The sequence below is a fragment of the Passer montanus genome, unplaced genomic scaffold, assembly GCF_014805655.1.
Source record: "Passer montanus isolate IOZ18808 unplaced genomic scaffold, ASM1480565v1 scaffold172, whole genome shotgun sequence".
Lineage (NCBI taxonomy): Eukaryota > Metazoa > Chordata > Aves > Passeriformes > Passeridae > Passer > Passer montanus.
The window spans coordinates 653,310-663,100 of NW_024364493.1; the positions used below are offsets into that span (position 1 = coordinate 653,310).

The 9,791-nt window shown below is 41.5% G+C and overlaps 1 protein-coding gene across 1 annotated transcript; it reads right to left on the reverse strand.

Annotated features, from left to right (window-relative positions):
* Nucleotides 1–4,531: 4,531 nt before the first annotated feature.
* LOC120500010 (deleted in malignant brain tumors 1 protein-like) lies at nt 4,532–9,347 on the reverse strand. Its single transcript, XM_039704342.1, has 7 exons — nt 9,240–9,347; nt 8,642–8,671; nt 7,717–7,867; nt 7,196–7,407; nt 6,830–7,002; nt 6,327–6,715; nt 4,532–5,672 (listed from the first exon to the last, which is right to left on the reverse strand). Exons 1-7 carry the CDS (start codon nt 9,340–9,342, stop codon nt 5,387–5,389), a joined length of 1,344 nt encoding a protein of 447 aa, XP_039560276.1. The 5' UTR covers nt 9,343–9,347; the 3' UTR covers nt 4,532–5,386.
* Nucleotides 9,348–9,791: the final 444 nt, after the last annotated feature.

Consider the following 9,791-nt stretch of genomic DNA (forward strand, 5'->3'; position numbering starts at 1 on the left):
AGCAGTGATAGCCAATGTAATTTCACAGAGTGGAGATACTTTTAACTTCTAAAATGTTTCAATAATTTTTTTTGCAGGAGTTCCTTTCTAATAGCTTCATTTTTTGAGTGCCTTAATAATTGTTTGAAGACTTTCTCTTTTGTGGGAGCAGTGGTTAACCCCTCCCCTTGGACAGCCCACAGCAGCCACTGGCCCAAGAGGAGCCAGGGAGAAAAAAACATTATCAGGGCAGTGGATTGCCTTATCAGCAGTAAACAAAATGCTATTTTTTTTTCTATTTTTTTCCCAAAATGCAAAGGAACCCATCAAGACTGTCTGAATTCTAGCCTGTGTTTCAAACAGTTAATTTCCAGCTTAAACAAAATGCTATTTTTTTTCATATTTTTTTCCCAAAATGCAATTCCAGAAACCTCTCAAGACTGTCCGAATTCTAGCCTGTGTTTCAAACAGTTAATTTCCAGCTTGATTTCTGTCACCCCAGCTGTGCCTTTGGGCAGCACCTCCTGTGAGGCCGGATGAATCCTTGTGGTGCTGGCAGGGAGCAGCCCTCTTGTCTTCCCCAACAATGCATTCCTCAGCGAAATCCAGTCAACTTCTGGAACAAAGAGGGCTTGTCTCAGGCTGGCAAGCTCAGATCAAGTGTTTACTCTGCTTGCTCGTAGTGCTGCTCTCAAACCAACGCTGCCCAGGACCTCCAAGGGAAACTGAAGCAGCAGGTTCTGCAGCTGGGGCCACACCTTTGGGTTTCTGAGCCTGAATTGGGGATATCAGCATCCAGCATTTGGGATAGAAGGTTTGGCTTTGCCAAACAGAGTCATGGAATTGCTGAGGTTGGAAAATACACACCTTTGCATGGAGGCACAGAGCCCTCACATGAACACAACTTGATTTTCGTATCTTGTGCAACAAAGCCCTGCTTGAACCAAGATTAGCAACAGAAGGTGGTAATTAATACTAAATTCTTCCAAAACATCTCAACATCACTAGTCAGCACTGGGAGGAAATAGAGAATCCACCTCTTTGAAATGGTGAGAAAAATACAGGGAAAAAAAAAGTGACAGTCATTGAGACTTGGCAGGCTCTTTAGAACAGCAGCAGGGCAATTAATGTCTACATTACACCCTGTGACTAATCCACTTATTTCAGAAAAAAAAAAGAGAAAATTTTGTTGGATGAGTACCAGGTGATTCAGGGCAAAAGAGGTGCTCCAGGTTTTATTCTAGGAAATGGAAACAACTCTCACTGCAGTGACACAGCCAGGTCACTGACGAGTTTCCTCAGCCGGGAGAAGTTTCATTAAAATGGACTTCTTGTGTCCTGGGTCTGAGGGAGAAGATCTCCTAATATTCACAACCTGCCATGTGAATTTTAATGTCTTCTTAGGTTTTGCCATCTAGATAAAAACAGCCAAAAAAATTAAAAATACCACAGGGAGATTCTAGAGCAATCCTGTTCAAAAAGCTTGGTTGTGACTTGGTGAGTCTGATGGAGTTAACTAAGAAAATAAAATAATCAGTGGAGTGAAATGATCTCCAGAGTGTATTATTTTAGTTATATAATTGGAATTTTGTGCAAGCAGTGGGACTTGGGCATTAAAGGACACCCGAGGCAGAACTGGGAGCAGAAGGTTGTGCTCAGCTGCTGAATTCAGCCTGGTGTCAATGGATGTCTGTGGGATTCCATGGGAAAGCATGGGGAGAAAGTAATGAAAACAATAAATATGGTGTTTCTTACCCATACCCTGCAAACCTTAATTAGCTTTTTGAAAGCTCAATCTACACGAGGATTTGTTATTAATGACTGAACAATTGAATCTGCTTGCTGGCTATGAGATGCAGAAACAAAATCTTGTTTATTTATACTGGGTTATAAATATTTTTGTGGCGGTTTCCTGGGAAGGAGGACTACAGAAATGAATGATCTGCTTCGTTCTCCAAAATTAGAATAGAAGGATAAACAGGACAGGAAATCCAGCATGCAAACAAGCAAACAAGGACTTTGTTTCTGAGCTTTGCTTCAACCCCAGTTCTGGCCAAGTAGGTGGCTGGGTAGCACTGGGAACAGCATGAAGTCAGGAACCCACAGACCTCATGCAATCATTTACTAAAAAATACACATTCATTTAAATCAAATTGCTTTTGATCCCTTTCTTCCAATTAAAGAAACCTTGAGGAGAGTTTTTCAGGGATGTGCAGTTTTGTTAGAGTTCTGAGCACCTTCAGCTCTTTGCTCTTCCCCTCTCCCAGTGGGATGGGGGAAAGAATAGGGGAAAGACAAAATAAAATTAAAATAATAAAATAAAATAAAATAAAATAAAATAAAATAAAATAAAATAAAATAAAATAAAATAAAATAAAATAAAATAAAATAAAATAAAATAAAATAAAATAAAATAAAATAAAATAAAATAAAATAAAATAAAATAAAATAAAATAAAATAAAATAAAATATAATAATAAAATATCTTGAGCCTCCCAGCCTCCTTACTGGCAGGGCAGCATGAGGAGCTGACAAATCCTTGACTGAATTGCTCAGAACCATCAGTGTGTTCTCAACATTATTCTCATCCTAAATCCAAGCAGGGCACTGTACCAGCTGCTAGGAAGAAAATTAACTACCCCAGCCAGAAGCAGTGCAGGGTGTGATTCAGTCATTGGGTTGAGACTTCTAAGGGATTTTCTCATGGTGCTGCAAGCAAAATATTTGTTATTGGTGCTGAGATGATGAGTTGAGTGCTGAGTGAACAAGTACATGGCTGAGTCGTGACAGACACACCAGGAGGAAATAAAATAACCCAATACCAAAGTCAGTTGTTCAAAGGAAAAAGCTGCCAAGTGATGGTTGGTGTGTCTTGTCTGAGGGCAGAGGAGGTGAGAAAAATAAGCATCCCCCAGAAAGAGCATTTAAAAGAGGTTTAAAAGAAGTGTCCTTCAGGTTCTCCTGGTTCTTGACACCCTTGTGTTTGCAGGCTCCAGCCTTCACTGGGAGATTGGCATAACTGATCCCCTACAAACCAAACAAGAAACCAAAACAAAAGGCCAAATAAACAATTTTTAGCTTACATTTTGGCTTTAATTCTTTGTATTTTTTAGCTAGGACATGAAAGGCAAGAAATCCCAGGTCTTGCTTTTCATGTTTTCATGCATCAGTGATAAATGTTTATGTGGCATTTGGCTGTTTGCATTTCCAGCATATTTCAGTCTGATTTATAAATGTGCACAAGACATTCTTAGAGGCTGGGTAAGTCCTGAGAAGCCAAACTCCTCACAACCACAAAGCATTCAACCACAGAGGGAAAAAAAAATTAAATAGTTTTGTGATCAGCAACCAAAAGTAATAAAAATGGAACAAAACTCTTCCTTCTGGAAAGCAGACATGAAATATCTTTTGCCTCTTGGCTGACATTTGGGTGAGAGCTGAAAAGTCTCCTGGCTGAGATTCAATCTCTTGGATGACATTTGTGTTTTTGCCTGGTTTAGGGTGTGTGTTAATGGGAAGGCTAAAATTTGATATAACAAGCCTTTGGAATTGATATAACAAGCCTTTAAGTTTCAGCCTTAAAGACTGCAAACAAAACATCTTTAACAGCTCAGCATATTTTGAATTTGGAGTTTTTCAATCTAGAGAAGTTAAAACTTAATGGAAAAGATATTAATCAATGCTCAAAATAATTAGAATATTGTAAAACCACAAATCTGGTTGCAAAAAAGATCAATTTTTACATTTCCTTTCCAGAGATGATCCATTCTCATCAAATGAAATCTTCCTTCCTTTCAATAAACCTTGAAATATTTCTTGATGCCTCACTTGCATTTTCACTTCAGCTCACAAAATTTTGAGGCATTAGATAAACAGTTTTAGAATGATGTGAGAGGAGAATTAAAGAGGAGAAAAATGATAAAATAATTGTGCTAAACAACTTGTGGCATGAAAGTTGAAATTGTTTCCTAATCCTGTAAGAGGTGTTAGGATTACAAAGCTGTTCTAAGTCATTGTAGCAGAATTTATTGTAGATTGCAGGATTGCAGCTTTATTGTAGATAAAGATATCACAGCTTCCCACAAATGGCACATATGAGACTGTCATCAGTGAAGCATTTTTGTGGCTCATAATGTGTAAGGTTTGCCCTGCGTTAATGCAGCAAGTGATGCTGACCTTTGCTCTGGCATTATCCCATGTGAAAGCAGCTCCTTCAGTGCCAGCCTTGCAGGAAAACCATCAAGAACAGAAACAACAAGTGCCAGGAGGGTGACAGCACCCACCACTGGTGGGAGGGAATTGTCAGCAGCAGGGGGAAGATATGGAAATGTTTATAATTATAATATTTATAATAGTATATTTACTATAATTACATATTTAATATAATTTATAGAATACAATAGTTATAATTTTATTTTATAATAGATTAAAATAATTTTTATATTAAGATACTTAGAAGTTCCCTGTGTAGTGTTTCAGAAGCAGGGGCTCAGACCATCACTTGGAATTTTTAATCAAACAGACCACACTCTTCAACACAGTAAAACATTTGTATTTTAAGCACATAGACATTTATTTGAGAGACAGAATAGATTTATTGCTTTGTAAATATTCCTTCCTTTGATTATCAATTACACTGCTCACAGAACAGATTAATTTTAGCTTGGAAATCTCTGCATTTTATAAATAAGCACAGACCCATCATTGTTTCAATGAGAAGTATAGCACTAAAAGCAATGTTCAGAGTAATTAGAATATTGTATAGCCACAATTCCAGTTGCTGGAAGAGCCCAGCCCTATGAGTGAAAGGTTTTGGGGTTTGATCTCAGCTTATTGAAGGTCAAAGCATAAAGAGCTCCAGTGTTAAAGGGTGGCTCCCAGATCAAAGTCAGAAATAAGCAAACTCACAGATTCATTGCTTTCAACTATTTGGACAGGCTTCATATTAGCAGGGATGACAACTCAACTGAGTAAATTTCATGAGCAGAAAACAACTGAGGGAATTAAATATTTCTCAAGAGGGCTGGGAGTTTGCTCCCAGTCATGGAATCATGGGATTCTTTAGGTTAAAAAAGACCTTTGAGGTTATCGAGTCCTACCATTAAACTAGCACAGATAAATCCACCAACAAACCATATCCCCCAGTGCCTTCAAATTCACAGTCAGACTGGAGCTAATTAGCACAGTTCAAGGAGTCATAGCACTAAAAAGGATTACAGGGAACTCTCCTTTGGGACAGGCAGGGGAGTTACACTTTTTAAAAGCGCTAGTGAAAGCAGAACCTTGCAAGCTGTGGATCTCTTCCATTTTATAGCAAAGTTGGCAAAAACAGATTTCAGTGAGAGGCGACAGAGCTGTGGCTTTTCTTGAATCCCGTTGGTCATCCTAGAGCAAACGTGAGAGAAATTTATTCGTCTTTCCTGGTGTTCCCACTTGGAGCATTCCCTCCTCGGAGCTGAAGGGGCCCAACCACCACATCCACTTTTTCCTCAGCAGAGCTGGTGTCTCTCTTGGCCCTGGAGCTGCAGCCCCGATAGCAGTGGGAGGAGTAGTCTCCGAGCCTGCAGACCAGCATCTGGCACTTCAGGAACACCGACGGGTGCCGGCTCATGAACTCGAAGGCGTTAAACTTGAACCGAGCAAAGTGGCTGGAAGGGGAGTAGTACGTGGCATAGGAAGAATCTCTAGGACACCTTGAAAGGAGCAAAAGAAGGGAATTAGTCTTCACGGATGTGCACATGCGCATTCCTGCAAAGTTAAAATTCAAAGGATTCAATTTAGTATGATGAATTCCTGCAAAATTCGGATTAAAACTGAATTATATCATAGTCAGGTACTAGGAAACCAGTGGGATAAAGATGTAACCTTTGTAGCATAGTACAGACTTAAAAAATATAGAACTTCTTGAAGCAGCTGGAGGGCTGGCAACTCTTCTTCTTTTTCCAAAAGAAGGACACTTTAAGTGACGAAGAGGGAATAACAGACTGTTATTACTGTCAGTGTTATACAAGGCATAAAAAATTATAAAGTCTAATGTTTGACCTGGTTTTACTAAAATATTTAACTCCCAGGATGACAATTCCGACTGCCAGTTTTCATTGTGTCATTTACTTTTCTCACACTACTTCAAATTTTGTTCACAGGACAAAGATGGAGTAAGTGAAATGAAAGTAAGGTTTAAATATAATTTCTTATTCCTAAGCTCATACTGCAAAAAAAAAAAAAAAAATCAAAGACCACTTTTCACAGTCTGTTGATGGTGAGTTCTAACCCCATTCCGATTGGCTGTATTATTTAAAATAAATTTGGATGACAGGTGTGCTTCCAGCTTTAAAGAAAGCTCTTACCCGTTCCTGACTAAGTAATAGGCCAGCCTGTTAAAGTCACGAGGGTCAGGTGATGCCACACACGTGTCCACAACCACCTTCAGGTTTGGGTCCGAGCTGTGCAGACAGGCTTGGAGGTAGAGGTTTTGGTTGAGGTCGATGTAGTAGGGAGAGCCGCGCACTTGGCGCTGGAATGCTGGGGAATCGTAGAAGGTGATGTTCATGTTGTATCTTCCAAACTGGTACTCGTCCACATCCACGGTGTCCTCAGCAGTGTACACCACCTGCTGCCAGCTCTTCCTCAGCATTTTGCAGCTGACGTGCAAGTTGATGTTCTTTTTCCTCCTGATTATGTACCCGGAAGATGCGAGCCTGATGGTGTTGGAGTAGTTGATTGTGTCGTTGTTCTCCTGTTTAACGATGCAATTTAAAAATCAGGAACCGCACTTTTGTCATGTTCCATCTAAGTTCTAAGCCTTGCCAAGCTTAGATATGCAATTGAGTGCCCAAACCAGGGAGTGTACCTCTTGTACTGTCCCACAGCCGCTGTAGGGGATGTTGAATACAACCTCCTGTGAGGTGACTGTCGGTCTGCAGCGATTGTCGTTCAGGGTGACGCTCTGTGCTGAGTAACCTTGAGACTGGAGGTAGTCCCTGTTGACCACGACGTGCATGTAGTCTGGCAAGCACTGAATGGCTGGTAGAAGAGGAATTTGGTAATGATTAGAGGCAGTTTTCTTCTGAATTTAGAAGTCACGCAGTTTCCACCCCAACCCACTCTATTTCAGGCATTCAATTTCCACAACAATCTTTAAATTTACACTGAGATTTATTCTGCAAACAAAAGCAATAAATAGGCGTGTCTGGAGAAACACTGGCCAGGAACTTACTGGTGTTGTGACCTGCTGGAATGGAGGAGTAGTGAGCCTGAAACCCTCTGAAGGAATATCTGGAATCGCTGTGGAAGCGAACACTCATCATGTTTGAAGAGGACACGTATGTGGGAAAGGAACCAGAACAGAATCTCCCAAGAAGAGGGGAAGAGTGGAGAGGTCCATCATAGACTTCAATGTAGTCCTGCTGGCACGTCCCACTTTGCATCCTGGTAGAAAAACATCAGCACTTTGTCAAATCCATTTCAGAAACTCTGATTTCACTGCCTAACATGTGATAAAGTCTTTCAGCTTTTAAAGTCCTCTCAGCACAAATTTAATTTGGCTTTTATGCAGCTCTAGCAGAAAATAGTGAGTAAAAAATGCAACATCAATTCAGATTTTGACCTGGTCTTCCAACTGTGGACGTTATTGGAAGTATATTTAAAATTGGGAAGGTTGGTTGTTTCAGATAAGATCTCAAACTTCTCAAGTAAGTTTTGACTGATATTTGCCCAGGGAATCAATGTTTTACTTACATAATATCTCTAAATGTGAGCGTTACACGGAAATTGTTCTCTACTTGTATTTCCCACACGCAGTCAGCATTGTTTGGATAATTTCCAGGATAGTTGGGACTCTCCAGCACCCCAGAGGAATCTGAGACTGAGCCACCACAAAAATAAGGTGCTGCAGAAAGAAATGGGAAAGAATTTACTTAAAGTAACCTCTGCAAAAGTGTACTTGAGCTGTATGTGTCTCATCCACAGCTATGAAAAGCAGGTCCCCTGCTGACTGCAGGTGGTAGTCCATAGGACCTGAATCAAAACTAATATTTGTTTGTGCTTTAGGTTTGCTTTCATGTTGTATTTGGAATTCCCTCAGGGGTGGATTTCCATCCATGGTGTCAGACTACCCTCTTCAGGCTGGGCTGCTAACACCTGGATGCTTTCTGCCCCTTTTTAGAGTTGAGGTAAATTCTGGGAGGTGTCATGACAGTTGAAATGGAAGCACCTTCCTCAACAGACAGCGTCTCATCAGTTTCTCTGCTGCTTCTCTTTGTTCCCCTAAGGTCTTTGCAGGGTAAATAAGTTGCAATTTTTCTAGAAAACTGCAATTTTCTGGTCTCAGACTGAAATAAGCATTTCAAGCTGCTGTGAAAAGTCATAAGTACAAATATGGCTGCAAAAAAAAGCTTTAGTGTTCCTGCCAGCATGAATGACATAATTTTTGTCACAGGTAATCCTAATAGAATCTTTATAGGAAGGTGAGCACAACCTCTGAATATAAATGCTACAACATGCGACATTTAAAGATGAAAATCCATTTTATATTTTGCTTGAAAAAGATCACTCACACTTGCAGCAATATTGTCATAGAGACAAAAGAAAAATTTACAGAAATGTGCAACAGGGAGACAGGCTAACAATTAGCAAGGAAAGAAGAGCCACAGCAGAGCATTACCTGGTGGAGCTGTTGAGGTGGCCACTGGAGCTGTGGGCGTGAAGGAAGAAGAGAGACATGTGAGAAATGCTGTTTATGAGAAAGGAACTGGGGCCTGGACATGGCCTCACCTTGAGGAACAGAGTGATAAAATGAGGATCTCAGGGAGGCAGGGAGGCAGAAACAGCAGGTGAGGCACAGAGGGCCATGAGCTCCATAGAACACCAAGTTGCCTCCACTTCAAATAATCATATTCTCATTTCTTCTGATCGGGTGCCAAACCCCAGAGTATGTATAGGAAGCAGCTGTGGTATGACCCATGCAGGAATTGAAGGGGTGAAGGCAGATTTATCCCTGGGCATGATGCTCCTGGTTGCAGTGGGAGGCAATCCCTCTGCGGAGTTTATTTCAACCAGCAATGGCTGTAAAGTTACTGGACTCAAAGCACAGCTGCCCTATTTTCCAGCATTTCCGCATGCTCTGTTTGCATTCTCACTTAAGTTTGGGGCAGCCCAAATGGACAGGTCCAGGGCTGGGAAACTCCCTGCAGGGCAATCAATTCTGGCAAGGGATATCAGGAGCAGAGGGGAGAGCAGTGAGTGAGAGAGGACAGGGTTACCTGGTGTGCTGCTCATTGCTGTGGAAGCTGTTGTGGTTGTGGTGTCCAGCAGTGCTGGGCTGGACTCCTCGGATGTGGGAGAGGTTGGTGCTATGGTGGTCATTTCCAGAGGGGCATGCCTCAGTTACCCCAGTCCTTCCCCAGGTGTCAGTCACCTCTCCTTTCCCCCACCCCTGACCCCTGCTGAATACTGTCTATCAACCCAGAAATTCCAGAGGAGCATCGAGTGATAGGGCAGATTCAAAAGATGCTCTCCATCACTGGGGGCCATTGACCCATCCAGGTGTCCCTTTCCCCTGAGGTCTCCTCCCCCTGTACCTGGATTGGTGGTCCCTGTATTCCCTTCCCCTCTCCCCTGGGTAAAAGGACGAGCACACCACGGGGTTGGGAGTCCTTGTGGAGCTGTTGCTACTTTCATAGGCCATGTGGCCCAGAATAAAACCTCTGGACTAAACCCTCCTTCAGGACCAACACCTTCCTTCACCATCGCCTTAAAAGGTTTCTCCAGCACAGGGAGGCCTGAGGAGTGACCCTCTTCTACCAGTAAACAAC